Below are 24,597 nucleotides of genomic sequence, written 5' to 3'. Positions count from 1 at the left end.
AGTCATGGAACTCCTGGAAGTGGGCGTCTGGCTGGCCATTCTAGACCTGAAGGATGCCTACTTCCACATTTCTATATTTGAGGGCCACAGGAAATACCTGCGGTTTGTGTATGGGAATTCTGTGTATGAATATACAGTGTTGCCCTTCGGGCTAGCCTCTGCACCCAGAGTCTTCACAAAGTGCATGGCCACCGTAGTGGCATACCTGCGGTCCCAGGGTTGCTTTATCTACCCGTACTTGGATGACTGGCTCCTGGTGGGACCCTCGCCTGACTCTCTCCAGGCCCATATTGCCCTCACTTTGTCCGTGCTGGCTAGGCTGGGCTTGGTGGTTAATGGGGATAAGTCTATCCTGACCCCAGGCATGGCCATTAGGTTTATTGGGGTCCATTTCAATTCCCTGCTGGGTAGAGCCTACCTGCCCCCTGACCGGTTGGCCAGGCTTTCCGCTTTGGCCCGGCATTTTATGCATTGCCGGTATCAGACTGCCCTTTTGGTTCAGACTCTGTTGGGCCTTATGGCCTCCACCACAGGGGTGGTTTTCTTTGCGCGCCTGCGTATGAGGCCTCTGCAAAACTGGTTTGTCCGGAGGTACAACCCCCTCACCATGGGTCAGCACCAGAGGTTTTCCATCCCCAGGGTGGTGCTGCGCTCTCTGGCCTGGTGGACTGTCCCTGGGAACCTGTCTGAAGGTTGTCCTTTCGGCCCCTTCCTAGCCGAGGTCACGGTTTATACCGATGCCTCCAACTTGGGATGGGGGGGGCGCTGTAGACAGCTTTCGGCTCAGGGCATCTGGTCCCCATCTGAGGCATCCATGCATATCAACCTTCTTGAGCTTAGGGCGATCCGTTACTCCCTCGCTTCTTTTGCAGATGCCATTCGGAACAGGAGGGTTCAGGTCCTGTCGGACAATACCACGGCCTGCTACTACCTCAACAAGCAGGGAGGGACGGTCTCGCTCAAGCTCTGCAAGGAGGCAACAACTCTATGGAATTGGGCCATGGTCAACAACGTCCTTCCCAGAGCCGTGCACATTGCCGGGGATCTCAACACCTCGGCGGATGCGCTGAGCAGGGTGTTTCTGCCTCAGCACGAGTGGTCCCTAAACAGGGTTTACCTCGACCAGGTTTTCCGCACATGGGGCACGCCGTTGGTCGACCTCTTCGCCACTGCCCGCAACAAACAGGCCCCGCTGTTCTGCTCCCGGGCCGGCATTGGCCACCACTCCCTAGGGGATGCCTTCCAAATACCTTGGTCCCCAGGGCTCTTTTATGCCTTCCCGCCCTTTCCGCTCCTGTACAAGGTTCTTTCCAGGGTCAGGGCCTACCGAACCCGCTGTATCCTCGTTGCCCCTCGGTGGCCTCGCCAGGATTGGTTCCCCCTTTTGCTCTCCCTGTCCCAGGGGCGATGCCTCCCCCTGCCTCACGCCCCGGACCTCTTAACCAGGGACGGGGTGTGGCATCACGATGTGGCTGTACTGAATCTGGCTGCCTGGCTTCTGGGCAACCGGGAATGAACCTCTCTTCTGGGGTGCTTGGGGTGATCTTGAATGCCCGGAAACCGTCCACCAGGTTGTCCTACCAGAGGAAGTGGTCACGTTTTTCCCGGTGGTTGGCCCCAAAGGGGGTTTCTCCCTTTAGTTGCCCGCTCCCTGTCATCCTGGACTACCTCCTGGATCTCTGCTCCCAGGGCCTTGCGTTTTCCAGTATTAAGGTCCACATGGCTGCAATCTCTGCCTTCCATGAGCAGATTGATGGGAAGACAGTTTTTACTCACTGGCTTTCCAAGCAGTTCCTGAAGGGCCTGTTCAAGACCTTCCCTCCTAGGGCCCATCCCATTCCACAATGGAGTCTCTCCCTGGTTCTCTCCCAGCTGATGCTCCAGCCCTTTGAGCCTCTATCTTCTTGTCCCCTGCCTTTGCTCACTCAGAAGGTGGCTTTCCTGGTGGCAATCACGTCCTCTAGGCGTGTTGGGGAGCTGTCTGCCCTGCGGTGTGACCCTCCCTTCCTGCAGTTTTTCCCTGGTACTGTCATGCTCCACACTAGCATGGAGTTTCTGCCCAAGGTAGTCTCAAGGTTTCACCTACAGCAAAAGGTGTTCCTCCCTTCCTTTTTTCCAACACCTTCATCCCCAGGGGAACGAGCACTACACACATTGGATGTAAAGCGTGCTTTATTGTTTTATTTGCACCGCACCAAATGTTTCAGGAAGTCTCCTGCCCTGTTTGTGTGTTACTCTGGCCCTCGCAAGGGCTCACCTGCTTCTGCCCAGTCCATCTCTCGCTGGATTGTGTCTACGATTAAACTTTGCTATCAGCATGCTGGAGTCCAGTGTCCCTTGTTGGTTACCGCTCATTCCACTCGAGCGCAAGCTGCTTCTGCTGCCTTCCTACGAGGAGTGCCGCTCCGGGACGTCTGCCAAGCTGCGACATGGTCCACTGCAGACACTTTCATCAAGCACTATTCTGTGGATGTGCATGCACGACGTGACTCGGCTGTGGGCACAGCTGTCCTGCAGTCCTTGTTCAAGTAGACACTCACACCCGCCCCCATTGGTGAGATGCTAGTTACTCTCCCAATGTGGGGCTGCACAGAAGGACGAAGACGATAAACAGGGTTTCTCACCTGTAACTGTTGATCGTCGAGTCTCTTCTGTGCAGACACACATTCCCTCCCGCCTGCCCCGCTGTGAGTGCTTGGTTTCTTCCATTGTTTCTCCGGCGGCTCAGGTGAACTGAGGGAATGCCGGGGACGTTCGGATATATATGCATTCAAAATTGGCGGGAACACCGGCGCGCATGCGCGGTGGATCCGAACGTCCCCCTCACATCTCTTAGAGCTAGAAAAATCTTTTCCGCGGCTGGCCTGCGCCTGCGCAGTCCCAATGTGTGTCTGCACAGAAGAGACTCGACGATCAACAGTTACAGGTGAGAAACCCTGTTTATTCCTTTGAACTCGACTAGAAAATGAATATTAGTTGTTCCCTCCTTTCCCTCTGTAAGAGTTATCTTTATCAGCTTTTAGGACTTGTCAAGTTAAAAATACTTCAGAAAAACATGAAATAATTTCAGTTTATTGTAAACAGTTCATATTCAAAATGAAAACTCATGAAGATGGTGTAACAGCAATCAAAGTAAAACAGTAGAAACTGCTTTGTTACTCAAATCATTTAAATGTCTAGGAATATTTGGCTCAAGATCCCCACTACCACCGAGCAATGATTGTAACAATACTGACATTTAGATCTTCCTGGCATAAATACATGCCTGGTATGATGTGGGCTGCTTAGTAGTTGGAAATATCAAATGCTGCTGCTTGTCAAATGAGAAAAAAAAATGTGGATGCTGTGGGTTAGTAAAAATATTTATACAAGGCAACAATGCATATGATTGTAAAACAAATTAATATTTCACATTTGATTTAGGGATCACAAAAAATTGTTTTGAGTGCTTGTTGATTATGGGGGTAGAACAAATCATGTCAAAAGCAGCATATTAAATGTAAATAGAAAAACTTTAAAAACATTTTATTTAGCGTCTCCCCCTTGTAAGAGAAATAGAAGTGTGGCAGGTGAAGAGGTGGAAAGTACAAATTAGTATCAAGGATCATGTACACAAGTGCATTACAAGAGTTCTGCAAAACAATGAATGACATGTCAGTTGAGCAGATTTAGGGAATGTCCAACTGCAGTGAATGTAGTGTTAACATCTAGAAGCTAAAAGACACCATGGTTATCTATTTGCAGTCAAAGTTGTTATATTTGTTCAGAAGTGGAGACCATGCATGTAGGCCTGTGAAACACACAAAACAGATACTGGAAAAACTACCAAACAGTTTCAAAAATTGAACTAGGAGAAGTGCTCTTATACATATATCTGCCCGTTGTCTTATTTCACTTTACTGCTTTGCAAGTAAAGCAAAGATAGAGTTTCAGTTCAGGATGCCCATGGCCTCTAACTCAAGGAAAATCCAGGTTTAAAAACCAGCCTGCCTTGGTCCTAGAACAAGGTTAGATATTGCACAATATTAATTCAAACTTTAACTTTAAAATAGTGGGTTGGATCCAGTGGTCCCTTTCCTCCACTTAGCAGATGGGAACCTTTGGATCTAATCTAATACACATTTCAGGATGACATCAAGTGATCTATAATTTAGTTAAGCTAAAGCACTTAATCAATTTGGCTTTTGGACTAACAGACTTGGATCCAACAACTCTGGTAGGATTTACCAAGGTGGCTGATACTTATGGGAAAGAGCAGGTCGTTATTAAGCACAGTTCCTCCTCTGATTTCAGTTGGGGTTAAACACATACTACTACTCTGTTGTAGTCAGATTGGGTTCGCCTGTAGTCCTGCGCACATTGAATTCAGAAATTTGAGTCCAGTGACACCTTAGAGACCAACAAGATTTTCAGGGTATAAGCTTTTGAGAGTCAAAGCTGCTCCAGATATCTGAAGGGAGCTTTGACTCTCGAAAGCTTGGTGGAGAACTGGAGATGTTACACCCTGAGAATCTTGTTGGTCTGTAAGGTGCCACTAGACTCGGAGCCTGCTGTTCTGCTGCAGACCAACATAGCTACCTACCTATTCTTTTTGAATTCAGTTTCAGAGAAAATATTCATGGAAACAGGGTAGTAGAGATGCTTACCTTTGACTGGCTTATGCCCCATGGTTTCAAATATTTCACCTCAAATAGCAACAACTATGATCTGACTATTAATTACATTAAAATAATGTAATCCATATAAAAAATGCATAAAGTGCCCCCCAAATCCTTGGCTTCATAACAGTGATACTTAACCCCTTTGTTATAAATTTGTGTAATCTGTTTGTCTATAAATATTGCTGCTACAGTGTGTCTGTATATGCACGCAACATGCTTTATTTCAATTTTAACGGCTAGCATGGTACAATGCATGTTTTTAACTAGGAAATTTCGGCTAACTTGGTAACATTCAATGTATGCATGAGGTAAATGTGTATACAAATGTAAAAAGTTAACAAAAAGGTTCAGGTCTCAAAAAACCTCCAGTTTCTTTAAAACATTTTTCAATCATCACATTGATTTTCTCTTAAAAATCACTAATGTGCAAATTCTGCCCTGCTAAAATTAGTAAACAAACATGAAAATATTTCATTTATAGACAGCAGCTTGGATACTACCATGTTAGATTCTAATAGTGGTGGGTATTCAGGTTAAGTGTTCGTAAAATCAGACTCCTAAAGAAACTTTCGAAAGAATCACAAAACCACTGCAGTGGGAGAGTGATGGAACGTCTCACAGTATTAAAGGCGAATGCCCTCTTGGGACTGTGTTACTTAAGAGTGCAGGTAGAATTCATGAGTTTCAGCAGTTTTCCATTTCAAAAACTTCCTGATTGTGGAAAGACTGCACACTAGGGAGATAAGTTACAACCCTTCTCTCTGACGTGGTAGACTCCCCTATGCAGGAAGTTTTTGAAATGACCAAATATTCAAACTTTATCCCACACTCACTTTCTGAACTAATACAGCTACAGAAGCTCTATACCCCCATGCTTTTTTTCTGAATGTTCAAGCTTGGCTCAAATAAGTTTGAAGGAGCACAGCAAATGTGATCAATAAAATGCCCTTGGTAAAAATGTTAATTTGGGTAAGGGCAAAAGGAGAACATGAAGCCTGCATTGTCTCTCTCTCTACATGAGAGTGCTGTAGCCATATGGCTTCTGTAGTCTCTGTCAAAGCAGATATTTGAAAATACACTTCATTTTTCCAGCTGGAAAAATCACTGGGGTGGCAGTGTTCGAAGGAGTATCGATGAAACTGATTAAGCTACATAGAGCATTTAAAAAATGTTGAAGCTGTGTTTGACAAAGTGGCCAGTTCCTACAGCAGTATCCATGTTTTCTTTAGAGACAAACTAAGAATCATTTGTATGAGATATTTTTTTCCACAATAAAGTTTTTAAGTTGTTCAGTATTAAAGAATGCTCCATCTCCATCTGGTTAGCTGAGACTTTCAGGGCAATGCAGGAGTACAGTTGTTTCTCAAGCTCTTCATGTATTTCCAGAGGAGCCCCACGAAGCAAGTAGTCCTTTAGTAAATGGCACACCTTTGCTAAATTTGGCTGAATTATTTCTGTGGTACATTTCATTTTACTTTGGTCACACACAGTTCTACAGTCTGAGCCATACACACAATCAAGGTCAGACTCACAGTGACGATCTTTAATCAGTTCTTTCAAGTTCATTTCTGGCACTATTTTTCTCATGTCCACCATTTTCAAATCATATTTGTCATTGTAACCCAGGTTTTTGGCACTCGTATCACACATAAGAAAATTTCCATAAGGTCCATGGAAAATGTCTTCCACAAATTCTAGAAGCCCTATGGCTATTTTTGCCTTTCTTGGCCATGATGGAGTAAACCACTGGTCTATGCTTCTTCTGAAACCAGAGGGAATGAAAAGTTCAACCATCCATGGAAGGCTTATTCCAAAGAGAGAGGTATATTCAACTTTTTCCATCACATAAAGATCCCCACAGAAGCCCAATAATTTGGGAGTATGTTCTTTATCTTGAAGGATTACCATTAGCAGAAACTCGTTTAACTGAAGGAGAGCCCACGCTGACTTTGCTTCTGGCAAGGAAACTCTACCATCTTTGTTTCCATCAGCAACAGACAAGATTAGATTAACCAACTCCGGAAGGTTTCCCTGCTCACCTAGTTTTGCCTAGAAAGAAGCCATGCATACATGGTCAAATATCATATGCATTTATTTCTTCCAATAACTCAACTGTTGCTTGATACCAACATTGAACTATCCATACACTGAGAACCCCTTGAAGAAATAAAATCCTGATATAATCATAGGATAGTAAGAGATCCTTCTGTGTTTTATTCCAAGTTCTTCAACTAAATTATTTAGGGCCATTTTACACATCATCTTTTCTAACACATTCACAGGTATCCAAAAAGTACATTTTGTAATATTCTGATTATCTGATAGGGGATTAAGGAACTGTATGCTGTGATGCTGTTTAAACATTACAATTGTGAAAATGTGAAGATAGGAAAGTCATGTGATGGAGTAACCTTTAAAACAGCATTAGCAATGCATTAAAAGTCATAGCATAATTCCCCAATCACAACAGTGAGAGAAAACAAGCAGCTCATGTACAGTTTGTTCTCAGTTCCATGAAATGCCAGTTACACAACCATTTAATGGAATGCATTTTCCTCATGCAGTATTAAGATCAGAAAAGGAAATGTTTTATTAAAATGTTCTGAAGTTCTAATTGTACATATTGCTTCAAGAAGTTCCCGTTTAAGGAAATGTCACAAAATAATACCAGAGATGTCAGGCTAGAATTGTTCTGTAAATCAGGGTAACCTGTACAGTGGATAAGCAATTGAAAAGCCCTCAAGACCAGCAAGAAGCCTTAAATTGAGTGACAGGACTCTGTACAGAAGACATTCATGCCTTTTTGATTTCTCCTATGTTACTTTCCCTGTTCACAAAAGAGGAAACCATCCGGGCCCTATATGTCAGCACTGCAATCAAGACCTTTAGATACGAACATGACCCAACCTGACCATGCGTAGTTGTTTCAAACGTTGCTTCTCGCTCCCCTTCTTAACCTATTCGCTTAGTAATTTTAGCAGAGCTATGCTGGATCAAATGTGCTTGGAGCGCAACATACTATCCAGCTATATAGATTTTATAGTGGTTGCATTCACCATGGCTTATAAATCACAGATTGCTCAAACCCTCATTAGAAAGCTGAATTGTTATGAAATGCAGTCAGTCCAACACACACAGGTTTGCTGGTGGACACAAATCAGGATTTCAAAAAAAAACAACAAAAAAAAACACCAGGTCCTGTAGCTGGTTTTAAGACTACAGTTTGTACAAACTGCTTGTTGAAAGCACAATCGACAGTGTATTGAGTATTGCTGCCCCTCAAGATCACTTTGGCTGCTGAAAGACTGTCTTCCCCACTGGGAAGCCAACCCAGGATTTATTTACATCTAGTAGACCAACCAGAACTTGTTGCACAAACCACACTTTAAATCATGGCTTACTATGACATATGAATGCAGTCAGTGTCTTTTTTTGTCTTAGTCACTTGCCCAGTTAGTCATTAGAAGTGAAATGTTTTAAGAACTCACTATTTGTTCAAAATGGTTGTCCCAATATATAACTCACTTTAGTATCACAAAGCTATGCCCATAGTAAGCAATGGAGGCAGGGGACATCACCAGATTACTGAGTTTACCAGCTTGCCACCACTGAGGACATAAGGGAAACATACTTACTTTAAAAAGCCCATAGACCATCTCCTTGAATTTCTGAACAGTGGTTCCTCTAGTTGGTTTATCAAACAGAATAGTTTCCTTCCTTGGTTCCAGTTCAGTTCTGAGATCAATATGAGCGATTTCTTCCATCTGGCATTTTATAACACCTTGTAGATTACCCCAGACTCCTAAATACATCTGAACAAGACAGAGGGGACCAAAAGAGAAAATCTTGTTTGACACCAAAGAATTATATAGGATTGCACTATTTAATCTACAGTCTGTTGAGTAGTGCTGCCCCTCAAGATCACTTTGGCTGCTAAAAGATTTAAAGTTGATTGAAACCCTTTCTGATTGATTAAATAGATGCTTTGTTCAATTAGATAGCAGTACTGAATTTTTTTTCTAGTTTTTAATACATGCAATTACAAAGCACTGGGGGTGGACAGGTGCCATTCTAGAAGAGGAATTCCTGCTTTTATCATATTGGGTGATATACTTTAAAGAGCAAGATTTAGATCCAGTAGCACCTTAAAGACAAACTAGATTTCCAGGGTATGACCTTTCAAGAGTCAGAGCTCCCTTCGTCAGATACAAGGAGTGGAAAAAGAGTCCTTATAATCCAGGCAGAGAGTGGGAGAGGTATTGTAAATTAGAATGCTGAATCAAGACAGGATTTTTCTCGCATTACAGATGCTCATTTTCTGTACTTCACACTCAGGCTATATCAAGCTAACTATAATATGTATTACAGCTAGTTTCCTGATACGCTAATTTATAATACCCCTCCCACCCTCTGCCTGGATTACAAGGACTCTTTCCTTTTTCCACTTCTTGTATGTGATGAAGGGAGCTCTGACTCTCAAAAGCTTATACCCTGTAAATCTAGTTGGTCTTTAAGGTGCTACTGGACTTGCATCTTGCTCTTTTACTAAGGACCAACACGGCTACCCACCTAAAATGTACTTTAAAAGGTTTTTTTAAAAAAAAACTAGCAGAAAGATCATGTTATTTACAATAACCTCCACTAACAGTGCAATCGTAAGCAGAGTTACTCTAGTCTAACACCACTGTAATCGATTATCTTAGACTGGAGTAACTCTGCTTACGATTGCACTGCAAGGCTACTATGCACTACAAATTAAGTTCATGGCAGGAGACAGAAAAGAACACGGTATGATTGAATACAGACACTGTCTCACATGCTTTTGAAACAATTGTTATATGTCACAACTGCTAAAGCAGTTATGACCTCGTAGATCAGCAAGATAAACATTGCAACAAATATGAAATGGTACAATACATTTTAGATGCTGGATGATTGCTGTAATCTTCTGCATAGTATAAACCATGATTACAAAGAAAATTCTTTAAATGTTCACACTCATAATAGAAATTTAATTTACTTCAAAAAGTTCATTGTTGCATATGAACTCCTTCAATTTTCAATTAGTTCACTGTGAGGCATGTCAAGAATAACAAATTTAAAGCAAAGCTGAATGCTAAATTTGTTATTTATTTACATAATTTATAGTCTTTCTCACTGAGACTCAAGACAGATTACACAGTGTAAGTCAATACAATCAGCAGGATAGGACATTCTATAAACAGTGCAATAGTATTTGGATTCCAGAAATCCGAAACCAGCCAGAAATCTGAAACAGAGCTGAAACAAAGCATAAGCATTAATATGACGTGCTAAATGATGCAAAAATTATCCAGGAGGATCATGCAGCAATAGAAAGTAGTTTAGTCCGCAGTCATCCTTTTACAAAAGCACCTTTCTGAACCATTTCCTTACAGAACAGCCCTATTTATCTGTCCAAAAAAGCTCTCATGAATAATTAAGTTTTGCAAAGTTTGCAGAGTGGGAGTTTCCTGGCTTCATCAAGCACGGCAGTTCATAAGGTGGGGGGCACGAAAGATAAGCCTTTTTTGAAGCTACATTAACTTGTTTCTCCAGCAGTAATGTTGGATCAGGCATAATCCCAAGGCTCTTAGAGAGCTGCTGTAGCACAGTGATTAAGTGGTTCGGCTGTGAATCAGCACTCTACTGGTTTGAATCCCACTACTGCCATGAGCTCAGTAGGTGGCCTTGGGTAAGCCACTCCTTTCAGCCCCAGCTCCTCAGCAGTATTGTGGGGATAATAATAACACTAACTTGTTCACCACTCCAGTTGGGGCACTAATCTGTCTAGACGAGTGGTATATAAGCTCAGTTATTATTATTATTGAATCAGAAAGAGTCAGCTGGACCCCTGTTAGAAAATGGGTAGTGGAGAAGGCAGATTCTTCAAGCTTTCTCCCTTCTAGGGTATAATTTCTTTTTTATTAGCCATTTAACCACAGCAGTTCAGCAGCTATACATGACCTCTACTGCATCACCAGGAGATTTGAACAAGCAAATGTGAACCAGTCCAGTGCATATCACCTGATACCTACTTCTGCCTCCAAACATCTCAACATGATAACATGGTCCACTATATCAAATTCTGCAGATATTATCCAGCAGAAGCAACAAAGAGGCATGACCATTGTCCATATTCTGACAGAGATAGTCAACAGGGCAGTCTCCATCCCACAGCCAGGCCTGAAGCCAGACTGGAAAGAGTCTAGAGCAGATGTGTTACCAAGAAGACCTGGAGTTGGTCCGCTACTGTTCTCTCAATCACTTTGCCTAGAAAGGGCAGAGAAGAGACCAGGAGATAACTGACCACATCTTTTTTGCAGGAATGGCTTTTAAAGTAGTGGATGGAAAAACCACCTCTTTGAGTGGCTATGTGCCCTGAGTTACTAACATTATGACACTTATTGATTGACTGATTTTTATTTTATTTTACTTTATCTTTCTTCAATGGGGAGCTAAAGCTGCTTACATCATTCTCCTCCATTTTCCCCCACAACAAACCCTGTGAGGTAGGTTAGGCTAAGAAAGTGTTACTGACCCAAAGTCATCCAGCAAGTGAGAAGTCAAACCTGGTCTGCTTAGATCCTAGTCCATCACTTTAGCCACTACATCACACTGTCAGACACTGAGGGCTCATTGATGTGGCTCTTACATGATTTTAGCAGCCAGGATGGGCGAAGGTCCATGGCACAAGTGGTGGCCTTCACAGATCCCAGATCTTGTCAACATCCATCACAGGACTTGGATCAAAATGGTCCATAAATAGACCAGGTGATGTATTAGGCATTTCTTCTGACTAACCTATGTTACAAATGGCATCCTGTTCCAAACATATTTGCAAAATTTTTTGCAAAAGTATCACAACCAATTGTCTGTTCCTGAGACAGTAAAAGCTCAGATTTAGGAGTCAGCAGGTGTCATCTTTATAAAATGATACTGAAGATATTTTAAAGCATACTAAGAGTGATGCCCTGATCCAGGTAAAGCTGGCTGTGGTTGAGCAATGGGATGAGTAAGCCATGGTTTCCATGGGAATGAGCTGGTGTGCCATAGTGGCTACAGGGTCAGAGTAGGATCAGGAGACCTGCATGGCCTTGAAACTAGCTGAGTAACCTTGGGCCAGTCACCTTCTCTAAGCCTAACCTACCTCACAGGGGTGCTGTGAAATAAAACACTGTTCTGCAATACATGGTATTATATGGTCATTCAGGCCAGGTGCTAATTGTGAAATGTTGGAGGTTGGCAAGCCAGTTTAACACAAAGACTTTTGGTTGTTGTGGGTTTTCCGGGCCGTGGTCTTGCCGTGGTCTTGGCATTGTAGTTCCTGACGTTTCGCCAGCAGCTGTGGCTGGCATTTTCAGAGGTGTAGCACCAAAAGACAGAGATCTTTTGACACTGAGAGATCTCTGTTTTTTGGTGCTACACCTCTGAAGATGCCAGCCACAGCTGCTGGCGAAACGTCAGGAACTACAATGCCAAGACCACGGCAATACAGCCCGGAAAACCCACAACAACCATCGTTCTCCGGCCGTGAAAGCCTTCGACAATACAACAAAGACTTCTGAATGTGTTTTACCTATCATTTCACAGTAATACACTGGAATTGAACTTCTTTGGGGTTTTATCATTGCATATTTTCTTAACTTGGCAAAAATAAGTCATACCTGGTTGTTAGGTTTGGTTGACAAACATTTTCCAAAATACAGAGTTTGTCTTGTGCACAGGCTACTACATGCTGATCCATCAATAACCCCAGTCTTATATTTATCACACTGTTGTGGGGAGGAAAAAAAAAAGAGGCAGATGTCAGACAACCTGAATTTCATTTAATTTTTCCATCCTAAAAAAGACTTTTGCTGATTATTTCAAAAGCTTGAAGGCATATTTCAAAAGCTTATCCTACATATAGGTTACATATATCTATATTGAATTAGACAGGACCAGTATTTGAAGTGTTTCTATCTCAGGTTAGTTTCTGAATTCCTCTGATGCAACAACCCATCCTTAACAAGGAGGATCATTGCCACTGACACAAGTACCACAGTAAAAACACTAAATGTACTTAAGTGGTTCCACACCAGTCCCTTCCATGTTACATCCAAATCAATAACACTCATATTCTGACAAATAGTTTGTCTATCCAAGATGTCTGAAAGCCTGGGCTGCGATCCACAAACTACACAGTAGAGAACGTGATGTTAATGACATGGTTCTGGACTAAACAGATTATAGTCTTTGTTTTGATATACGTACCTGAGACAACTATTGTACATTACGGACATTACTTGGGAGAAAGTCGCACTGAACTCAATGAGGCTTCTGAACAAACAGGATCAGGCTACAAAGGTGATGTTTAAACATTTTTATATATTTAAGAAATTATACTTACTATTATTTTCTTGCAGTCATGCCCTCTGCAAAGTTCTGTGTAAGATGAGTACTGAACATAAATAATCCAACTGCCAATAAATACTCCTAGCCATGAAAAGAAGAGATACTTCATTCGCATATAAGAGAAGCGAACCTTGAGGAAGAGAGAGGAAAAGAAGAGAGGTGTGAGTATTTCAACAAAAATGTTATATTCTGCCTCTACTATCATAAGAACTCAAATTCTGTATAGAATTTATCATTATCACCAAGCAAACTCTTTTAATAGTACAGTACAGTACAGGTTAGTGTTTCAGACTAGGTTCTGGGAGATCCAGGTTTGAATTCCTACTCTGCCATGCAAGCTTGCTGGGTGATCTTGGGCCAGTTACTCTGTCAGTCCAGCCTACTTCACAGGGTTGTTGTGAAGATAAAATGAAGAAGGGAAGAATTTTTAAGCAACTTTGGGACCCACTGAGGAGAAAGGAAGGCTATAGATGAAGTAAATTCTTCTTACACTTCTTTAGTTGATTACAGATATCCCTAACCTCAAATAGTCACAAAAAACAACAGACCATCTAACAGACAATGTTTACCAAGTTGACATGTGCACAGAGCTTGGATCTGAGCTTGTTGCAGGATCTATTACAGAACCTTAGTAATGTCAGCCATACTGCTGGAATCTTATTCACCTGCTCATCATACACCGTAATATAAGCAATTATCTGTAAACAATGCCTTTTTGTAGTTTACACATCTTGCCATGCACTCCCCTAAAAGTATTTTACCTAGTAGCAATAGTCAGAAGCCAGTGAAAACACATTTCATTGAACCAGAACTAAAGTCAGCATTCTTCAAAGGAACTTCAAGGGGGGACTCTAACAGGAAATTGCAGGATTAGAATTCATCAGTACATGTGATATATTAGTCAGAGGCTTAATGTGAGAGCATCCTAACCATATTTTCCACTGTGGAAGCAGAAAGCAGAGGGAAATTACTGTCATTTCCCATCTTAGTGCAGACTCCCACTTTACCATCTACTGACCCCCTGGGGCATAATGTCAGAGGCTGCAGTGGGAAGGGGAAGGCAGGGAAATTTGCTTCCACAAGCACTACTCTGCTAGTGCTAGACAGTATCTACTTCTCTATAGATGTTGTGTAGCTCAACATAATTAGGTAGTCTTATTACCAATTATAGCTATTGAGAACGATCATGGTGCTTATTTGTATACTTCTGAACTTTGCGAAGTAGCATCACAAAGTAGGCCTTGTACCCCCCATTGCTCACAATTTATTTTCTTTTCCCTTGGGACAAAAATCTTGCAGAGAATTCACATCATACATTTGATGAAGTATGCTCAATTTGTGTGAGTCTCAGCAAGAATGGCCAACTCTAACTGAAGTTAATGTTCCTCAGTATATCCATATTTAGGGTGTCACAAGACCCCTTATGTGTATAGCTGAAATTCAGAATAAGGAAAAGCAAACTTCTACTCTCCAAAATTCAAATAAGGTCACTTTTAAGACATGACAAAACAGCTGTTGAACAAGATTGGGCACGTGCTTCTTTGCTTCCAATAACCATACTAGACATGTAAAGTTCTGTTTGGCTGGGCCCCACCAGTTCCCATGGTGAGCACAGGAGAAGCACAGCACAAGCAATCTGCACTGTCAGATTTCTGCAATAAACATATAGGAAGAAAGACATCCTAGGGACACTCTGTGAACTGGTTACATGCTAACAGCTGGAAGGGACCATTTTTACTGCTTTTGTTTTACCTCATCCCGAAGGGAATTGATATATATGATTAGTAGTTGAAAGGACAAGTTAAGTCCTTTCAACTAGTTTATGTAGCCTGGATTTGACCAGTATGGAGATATAATTTCCAAGGGAAGGACAAATAATTACCACTTTCCCCTACTAGTACAACTCTCCTGGGTCTGCTGCAAAGACAACAAAATTTGAATGACAAGCCTATTCGTTTGCACAACAGCCACAAGATTAAAAGGCTATTTTCAACTAAGTCCATGAGAACATGTCGTTTTAGGGCTTCAGTTCTACCTTTATTTTAGTTTGAAAGTCACCTGAAAATTAATAGCAACTCAAAGTGTTTTGTCTGATAAAGGTATGTCAGTTGTGCACTGGAAGACAGAATTGTGAAGAGGACTAAAATAAAGGAGAATTTAAAAAATTGGCTGTGAAGATTTAATCAAATATTTTACAACTTTCTTTTTCAGAATCGAAATGGGAAAGACTAGAAGAAGCACCACAGAATGCAAACTCCCTCTGCTGTTCTGATGCCACACAGCAGATTCGCTACTGGGAACTGTCTTCACCTGAGCAGTAACTGGATATTTGTAAATAAAGCAAACATTACAAACACGGAAGTCTACAGTTCTCCAGAGAGAACCAACTCAGTAAGCATTGCCCCTAAAAGTGAAAGTAGGGAGTGCTATGATTTCTACAGCAAATCCCAGTCAATGTTCTGTTTGCTGCATTCTGAACTCTTATTTGGGGTGTGCATTAGGATATTACTGACCCACTTGACAAGGGATCAGGTAGGCAATACCTGAGACAGCCAAAGACTTCTCGGAATGATTCCTGGATCTCTTAACATCATGAATTGTCAGGAAGTTACTGGAGATTGCCCACCCATTTTTTAAAATATTTCTCCCTATTCCTCAGAAAAGCATTTCTCTCAGCCAAACTTAGTGCCTTGGCCAATCACAGAGTATTTCTTGGATGGGAGGGAAATTTTAAACTGCATCCATCCATCATGTTGGCCAATTAGTGCTGCACTCGCTGCTCCTTGAGCCTTGAGAAAGATGCATTTCTTGGATTATACTAGACTCTGGCTGGATCCTGCCTGGATGGAGCTTCTCAGTCATATTTATTATTTAAGACATATTTAATCATTTAGACAAATGTTTAGTCATATTTATTATTATTACTAGCTAGCCTGTCTTCCGTTCTTTTTCCTCCATTGTTGTTTTGGGTTCTGTGGTTTAATATTTGGTTTGCTTTGATCTTCTGCCTTTCATTTTTGGTGCTTTTGAACAGTTTGTTCTTCATTGCTTTTTTGTTGGCTTTTCTGGTGACCTTCAGTTAGTACCTTTTCCCAGATTGAGTGATTTGAGCAATCTCGCATTTTTCACTGCTTAGGTATGGATAAGTAGGCTTACTTGTAAGCAGTCAGCCCAGCCTCTGCCATTTTTATAGCAGCCTCATATTTATGATTGCTGGTAAAATTGGAAATGTTCAGGCCTCTGGAATAAAATGGCTGCGGTTTGGCCAGCAGAGGACCTGTAGCAGTTGCTGAGTCCCGCCCAGGAGACATGGCATGAATGGAATGCCGCAAAGGAATGCAGGGTGATTAAGTGGTGATTGGACTTGCTATCTTCCTGGCCTCGCCTGTGACCAGAGCGATAAAGGACTCGTAGCGTCACCCCACTTAGCACACTCCTTTCCCTCCTTCCGTGATGAAATTTCCTATCCATGATTGAGGGGCTAATCAAATGGCATTCATAAGCATGTACAGCCATTCCTGGGATATTCTACTCCCCACCTAAAACTATCAACCTAGCTCCAGTGTATTCTTCCAGCTAACCGGCCAGTTTTGCCTTCCCATTCACACACCCCGGCAGCTATTAATCAAAGTACTCAAGCCTTTTGTCCAGCCCAGGAATGTGTATGTGTTCTTTAATAAAAGTTACTGATTGATTTGAAGCACCAGACTCGCTTGGCTTATTGGGATTGGGACCCCATAGACACAAGTGATTCGATTCCAGTTACCACCTCTCGCATAGCCATCTTCCTTGCTAGCTAATTCCCCCCATAAATCATACTTATGCAAGGAGACCACTTCAGGTAACATACTTTCCTCTACAATGTGATTGGTACTGCAGGTGGGAGTCTCACTAGATAGATACTCCAGAAGGACTACATTTACTCACTGTTACCAAGTTTGGTAAAAAAAAAACGCCATTCCAGAAAACCAGTGGCCATTTTCACTGTGCAAAGAAGATGCCCAGGGGCACCTTGTTCTAATCAGACCCCTTTGTCCAATGGACTTGAAACTTGTGGATTCTTTAGAAGAGAGGGTGGAATAGGTTCCCTGATATTTTGATACCATTTGGTGAGAAAACATCCACTCAAGAATATCTGCCATTTTCCATGCATGGAAAACAATGGGCAGACATCTGACCTGGTCTTAGTGAAAACAGAAATAGAACCCAGAGAGTCTTTACAATATAACAACTTAAAATCAATACACTTTCCATTTCTTAAATTATGATATGGAATTAAAACAGCAATTTTTCCAGCACACACTCCTGCTATTCCACCATAGAATGTCAGAGAAACCAGATGGCAAAGCACTCCCTCCCTATGCTGGTGTGTCCTTAGATGGATTAGTATGGTTGAAAGCAGGGCTTGTTTTCTGGGAAAAGAGGTGGTGGAACTCAGTGGGTTGCCCTCAGAGAAAATGGTCACATGGCTGGTGGCCCTGCCCCCTGATCTCCAGACAGAGGGGAGTTTAGATTGTCCTCTGCACTGCTGAGTGGTGCAGAGGGCAATCTCAACTCCCCCGTCTGGAGATCAGGGGCTGGGCCACCAGCCATGTGACCATTTTCAAGAGGTTCCGGAACTCCATTCCCCCGCATTCCCCCTGAAAAAAAGCCCTGGTTGAAAGCAAATAACATATCACCCTTACACATGACACATTTAACACCAGCAATTAAGAATTCCAGAATCTCCCCCCCCACACACACACACAAAACTTTGGTGCTGTATTGTGTACTTAGTCTCCTAAAAATGACCTATCATCTACCAAGAACACTTTAAGCAGTCACAACATGACCATGTCGAAGAACAAGTATTTCAATATTACTACAATGTATAGTTTTAGAACCAGCATATGCTCTTCTCATTCTCCTTATTCTCTTGAAACTGAACCAGAAAACAAAAGTATAAAAGAAAAACATATAACACAACATAACAAGGCATTTACAGAGTCAATATCCTGCTAAACAGTGTGAACTGCATGGTAATTAGTTATCCTCCAGCTGAAATGCATCTCACCCAGTACCACTTCTGGCAAAAGTTGAACATGAATGGGTTCCAAAACACACTGATACTAGTATCAGGCCTAGAGAGAGAATGAAATTAAATGTTTCACAATACATTCAACTAATATTTTATAATATTATTCAACTATAAAATTCAAAGTAGCTTTGCAATTTAATGCATGTTTGGTTGTCCAACCTTCCTCTGCTCCTGCCATCACTGCTGCCTTCAAGCTCTTTCTGCCTGGAGTCAAGGGGGGGAAAGACTGGCTCCCTCAAGCCAAGGAAACACTTGAGATGCTGATAACTTTCTGTGCAACAGAAAAGGTAGCCAACAGACAGATCTCTGTGTCTGAAGAATTCTATGGTATTGTCAGTAGCAGCACAAAAAAGCAGCAGAGAGCAAGAATCATAGAATCACAGGGTTGTCCAACCCCCTGCACAATGCAGGAAATTCACAACTACCTCACCTTCCCACAACTCGTGATCCCTGTTGCATGCCCAGAAGATGGCAAAACACTGTCAGGATCCCTAGTCAAACAGGCCTGGGGAAAATTGCTACCTGACCCCAAGGTGGCAATCGGCCTTACCCTGGGCATATAAGAAGGGGCCACGAGCACTGATGTAACCAATGTATTGTCGAAGGCTTTCACGGCTGGAGAATGGTGGTTGTGGATTTTCCGGGCTGTATAGCCGTGGTCTTGGCATTGTAGTAGAACTACAACGCCAAGACCACGGCTATACAGCCTGGAAAATCCACAACAACCACTGATGTAACCCTTCCTGCCCTCCCTCTCATGATCTACCTAGGTTCACAGCATTAGCATTGCTGTCAGATGGCCATCTAGCCTCTGCTTAAAAACCTCCCAAAAAAGGAAAGCCCACCACATTCCAAGAAAGCATGGGAGGCACAAGTATGTTTTTACCACACAGCCGCTCATTTGGGGAAGTAATGCTAAAAACCAACTAATGCTTAGAATACACTACTGCAATTAATATACATAACCATCTTTTTAATACAGCTTCCAAATAAAAACCCTATACCATTCAATATAGTACTGAACTCCCAATCTGTGACAAATCACATCAATTTACATAATGTTTTATATAAAATCTAACAGTATTAACAAAGGCCAAGAGAAAATGTCAATTACAAAATTGAAATATCATATACCAATATCAGGTATCAACATCCACCAGTAATCTTCCCATTTCAGTAAAAAAAAAATCTCTTCAGACATCTTTTCTGTAATTACTGCATTTTAAACAAAACCATCATTGCTGCTGTCCAGATATAGATCCATGAACACATGGAACTGATCTATGGAATCAGACCATTGTTCCATCAAGGTCAGGGAGTCTCAGGTAGAGGTATTTCACATCACTTACCATCTGATATTTTTTTAACTGCAGATGCTAAGGATTGAACCTGAAGCCTTCTCTGTATGCCACACAGATGCTCTGCAACTGAGCCACAGCCCTTCCCCTAAGAAACCAGCAATAAGCCTTAAGCAAAGAAACCAAATTTTTTCAGCTACAATTTAAGCCAAAGGCAATTAAAGTCCTAATTGATGATTTAACTCAAATGCATTTCTTTGATGACTCTGGAGTGTTTCTAAGACAGTTACAGTGCAATCTTAAACAGAGTTGAAATCAATGTGCTGAGACTGCAGTAACGCAGCATAGGATAGCACAGTTACCCAGTCAAACTGGATCAAACTTTAATCAGCCTGGGGGCGCTGCCTGCCAGGGGAGACTATTCCATCAAGGACTGAGTTATTCTACCTACTCAGCTCCATCTTCTGGATGCTGGCTCTGTTTTATAATTGTATTGTGATTTTAGATTATTGCTAATTTTTTTTGTAAGTGTAACCTCTATTGTATGGATTCTGTGGGGCTCATTTAGGAAGCAAACTTTCACACAAATGTATTTTTTTAAACCAAACCTTTCAACTATTAGAATAATACAAGTAATATTTTTCTTTTCTTTAACTAAATTCACAAGTGCAACAAAAACAGGAACTTTCAGCCAACAATGTCTTTGAGACCACTCAAGGTCAGCAAGTTCAGCTTGTTGGCTCCCAAGTAATGGAGTCCTTTTCCATAATCCTTCCAATTTGAAGTAACTAGAACCCAGGCTTCTGTCCTCTTCTTGAGGAATTACAGCCCTGCAAGAATAATATAATTCCAATGATACCTACTAATTATAACGCACATACACCACTTTTAGTTATTATTGTTCACATATAATGTGTTTCTGATTACCTTATTCAAGGTGATAAGAGCATGTAAAGTGTTAACAAGCTCCCAGCAGCCGGCCTCTTCCTCAACTGCCTGGCTCCAGATACTCACTCCACCCTACTGGGCTAAACCAAATTAGCTCATGGAGATTACATAAGCAACTTTGAGTCCTGATATGCAGGAGAAAACAGGATAAAAATATTTAAATAAATAAATCTCTCAGTAGTATGTCAGTACCTCCAATTATCCCTTAAAACCCACATGTTGGAAATATATTTAAAGGGGATGTTTTTGCTTCACAAAAAAGCAAAAAAGCAGAAAACTGAGAACATGTCAAGTCAATTTCAATCTGAACTGAATTAAGAACATTAAAAGATTCAAAAAAGATGAGAGTGATTATGGTTAAGCCACTGCTATGCTGCCAGTCCTCCTACGTTAAAACCATTATTAATCCAAGTACAGAAGTCATTGTTGCAACAATAACATGTTCAAGCAGGTTAAAACAAAGACTATTTCCCTGTGATAAACAAAATGGTAATGGTGCCTCCCTTCCTCTCACTAGAAATGTAAGATGCTTAAGAACAACAAAGGCTGATTTGGCAGCAACAGCAACCTTGTATCTAAAATACGCCACCATCATGTACAAAGCTTAGTTCTAAGGTGGACATTTCAACCTCAAATAATTGCAAATATGTTTCGTATATAACTTTGTAGTTATAGATCCAGAGCCATGTTAGTCTGTAGTAGCAAAATAGTAAAGAGTCCAGTAGCACCTTTAAGACTAACCAACTTTATAGCAGCATAAGCTTTCAAGAGCCACAGCTTTCTTTGTCAGATGCATCTTGCTACTGGACTCTTTACTATTTTGTAGTTATAAGTGATATTATACCAGATCCTATGCTTTTATCAACTGCAAATCAACTGCTATTACAATTACCCCAAAGCAGTTCTATGTAGTGTAAAAAGCCTGCACATGCTCTCAAATATACTTACCATACTTTAAACAGCAGCTCTGTACCAAGTTAACATGGGTGAATTACAGATTGCCTACTTGCTAGCACACCTTTATTGCATCACAGAAACCGATACTGCACTAAGTGCAACTGTTGATTAAAATGTCCAATTAAGATTTTATAAAAGTTTAAAATACAAAATAGAAGCAACGTAAATGAATGTAAGCAGAAACGTAAATGCTCATGCATGATTTCTGCAATGATTTATTGAATTAAGGAACTTTTAGAAGTCTTTGCTGGAGAAGAAAAGAAATGGTCTTAAAACTGTTCCAAGGGCACAAGTTTCAGAAAGGAACAGGAAATGATGAAGAGATTTAATTATGTTAGATTTATAATTTATGCAAGAAGAAGAGCAACCCATGATATAAAATATAAGAAAAGGTACCATCAGAACAATTGCCACCTTTCATAAAAATAGTCTTACTCGCTTTTTGAAGAGTAATACATATTACAGCTTTACACATGATTAAAATATGTACGCTCAATCATTTTACAATAATGTATTTACATTTCTCAGTCATTTTTATACTATATGTGGATGTATATGAACACACACACACACACACACAGAAGCATTTGTTACAGAAACCAGACATAGTTCTTGCCTTGAGCAAAATATAGATCTTTGTTAATGCTGCTTATTTTTAGGACACAGCTACCAAAGAAATCACAGTATCCTGCTCCCCATGCAGAGAATTACTTTTGTCTGACCTTGCATGTAAACACATCACTCTTTTTAGCAGTCTTTGCACAGCTCTTTAGAAACACACAGTCTAAACAGAACTACAAGAAGACAAGGGTGAATAAGTTTCCAAAATTAGTTGCCCATTCTTAGTTCCTCCATTGCAATTTTTTTGCCTAATAGCAAACGCATGCAAGATATCACCTGTTTTTCCTCAAGATATATGTTACTCTTCCCTTTCTCCCATTCACCTATAATTCTTGTATGATTAACAATGTGGGGGAGGGGAATCAAAGTACAAAGATGTTTAAAAACCAATAGGGTGCTAAACTAAAACTAAAGTTAGATAAGAAAAAAATATATGTGTGTGGGAGTTAGGACACAGCAACTCCAGTCAGGATAACTAGAACATATTAAACAAAACTTGGGCATTTGGAATAGATTCAAGTCATTGAAGCCAATTAGGTAGCCTTGAACATCTAGGGAGATCTTGAAACATATCATAAAACAATTAATTTGCAGTAATCTAATGGGAAAAATTAAATGAACAAGAGTAGCTAATAAAGCTTTTTCCTTTGATGTGACAATGCGTTTAGTAGTCAGTGATACGCAGCAGGCATAGCAACTTTATAAGACTTTAGTAAGACTTCTTAGCCTAGGGATTTTACAAATGTTCTTTTTAGCATCAACAATACTTCGTTATAGAAAATCCAAGTAGCTATCCTCAACATAACACATTAATTATTACAAATTATCCAGATGTCCTTCCTAAAGACCTATCCCATAGTTCAAAGTAATCAAAAATGTTGCTACTAGGAAAAATGCAATTGCCATCTGCTCTGCCCCACTCCTTTGCCATCGTGAGTTCTGTGTCGTGGGTTATGTCCATGGATAGTATCCATGCTATCCCTAATGACATCTCTTTTCCACTGGACACTCTATGTAATGTCCATTACAACTGGATATAGCACTTCAAAAAATTCTGCATGATTCTTACAAGTTCTCATGCAGCATAATCCTCTAAACATATAATTAGACGTAGCCATACGCACAGAGAACTGTGGTCTTGTTTCCCTCATCTCTTCAACATCCAGCTTGAGATGCACAAAAGAGGCAGAGTATAAAACCTCCAGAAAATTGAAATAAATGTAATAAAAAGAGCCACAGGAATGTGAATGGAGAAGAGAAGCCTTCTCTTTACTATCCTTAAAAAATATTCCTGGGTGAGCACTGCTTTAAGACATACAACATAATCTTTAATTTAAAACTCAGCAGAAAATGACTATGTGGAAAAACACAAGCATTGTTTTCACACACAGACAATACTCTGTGTAGTTCTTATTGCTGGTGTGAATGCAGAGATATTTCAAGTGGCAACAGAACATTCACATGGAAAATTTCCTTGCACTTCCCTTAACTTGGTCCTCTGTTACTGCCATTTTTTAAAAAAATCCAAAAATAAGAGCTATATCATAACAGTGCTATAACTTCATGTATCAAGTCCTAGCTTTCATTTTTAAAATAGCCTTTGGCTGCAAAGTTATAATGTGCAGTCAGTACATTTCCCCAGAAAATTCTGCAACCAACAAGGCTACAGACTTTTTTTTTATACAAAGCTGGGAACTAGTACATTGTTGCAATAGATTATTATAACTAAATGACTATTACCAATTTTAAAAGTATAAAAAATATTCGGGGGAGGGAAGGTCAGTGCACCACAAGGACCAAGGAAAAATGCACTGATGTGGGCAGGATTTGAAGAAATGAGCATCTTTCCATCCATAATGCTCAAAGCTGCTCTGACTGCAAGTTTTTTCAAAAAAGATTGTATCAAATTTGGTTTGGGAAAGATGTAGCAAAGTGGAGGAAACATGGAACCAGGAAGAATAGAAAACAACACAGAACTACAGCACGGATTCCAAGACAAAGTAAAACATCCATGTGGAAACAGCCAGAGTTGAATAAACAGGTTAGTTGCAGTTAATATTATGATATATAATTATAGGTGCACTGGATCAACCTATGGAGTTTGCTTTCTTGGAGGCTTTCAAGGAAGTGTGTGTCTTGAGCATCACTCACACCTCAGGGCCCATACTGTAAGAATATTTCTGGTTATAGTAATTCAAAGGCCCAAAGTGGCCTGTCCCAAATCCACCTTTTGAGGTCCCAAATCATAATAAAAAGCTACACAGCTTAACCGATTCCAAAAAGTTAACACTTGTCTAAATCTGAGGCCCTGATTGAGCTTGGGGCCCAACCCTCCCCCCCCCCCCCCGCCCTGATGTTCTAAATCTTGCTACATGCTGGCTTCACTGCTCTACATAATGAAAAGCTGTGCAAGCCTATAATAATAGGATGTTAGGGTCTGATAAGACTGACAGTAAGGTGAACAGCATGCTGAAGAACACATAATATGGTGAAGAACTACTGCTCAATAATACAGGATACAAACTGATGGCTCATCAGTGAAAACCAATCGTAGCAAGATGACTGCTTGACAAGTGAGGAAGGCTCCACTTTCTTGAATCAGATTCCCATCTTATCTCAG

General features: G+C 40.9%; 1 protein-coding gene across 4 annotated transcripts in view; it reads right to left on the bottom strand.

Moving 5' to 3' along the window:
* Positions 1-3,056: 3,056 nt before the first annotated feature.
* Positions 3,057-24,597, bottom strand: part of DIPK1A (divergent protein kinase domain 1A) — a 31,313-nt gene continuing 9,772 nt past the window's right edge. For 3 of the 4 annotated variants that reach the window (XM_054979447.1, XM_054979446.1, XM_054979448.1), the window contains exons 2-5: positions 13,072-13,206; positions 12,347-12,454; positions 8,297-8,473; positions 3,057-6,710 (exon numbers count right to left, since the gene is read on the bottom strand). In XM_054979447.1, the coding sequence (XP_054835422.1) occupies positions 5,898-6,710; positions 8,297-8,473; positions 12,347-12,454; positions 13,072-13,191 (1,218 nt within the window). In that variant the 5' untranslated portion in view covers positions 13,192-13,206 and the 3' untranslated portion in view covers positions 3,057-5,897. The remainder of the gene's footprint in view (positions 6,711-8,296; positions 8,474-12,346; positions 12,455-13,071; positions 13,207-24,597) is intronic. The other variant, XM_054979449.1, reaches the window with a different exon arrangement.

The sequence above is a fragment of the Eublepharis macularius genome, chromosome 5 (genome assembly GCF_028583425.1).
Source record: "Eublepharis macularius isolate TG4126 chromosome 5, MPM_Emac_v1.0, whole genome shotgun sequence".
NCBI lineage: Eukaryota > Metazoa > Chordata > Lepidosauria > Squamata > Eublepharidae > Eublepharis > Eublepharis macularius.
Note: the sequence above shows the minus strand (reverse complement) of the source record. Positions and strands in the feature narration are given on the sequence as shown.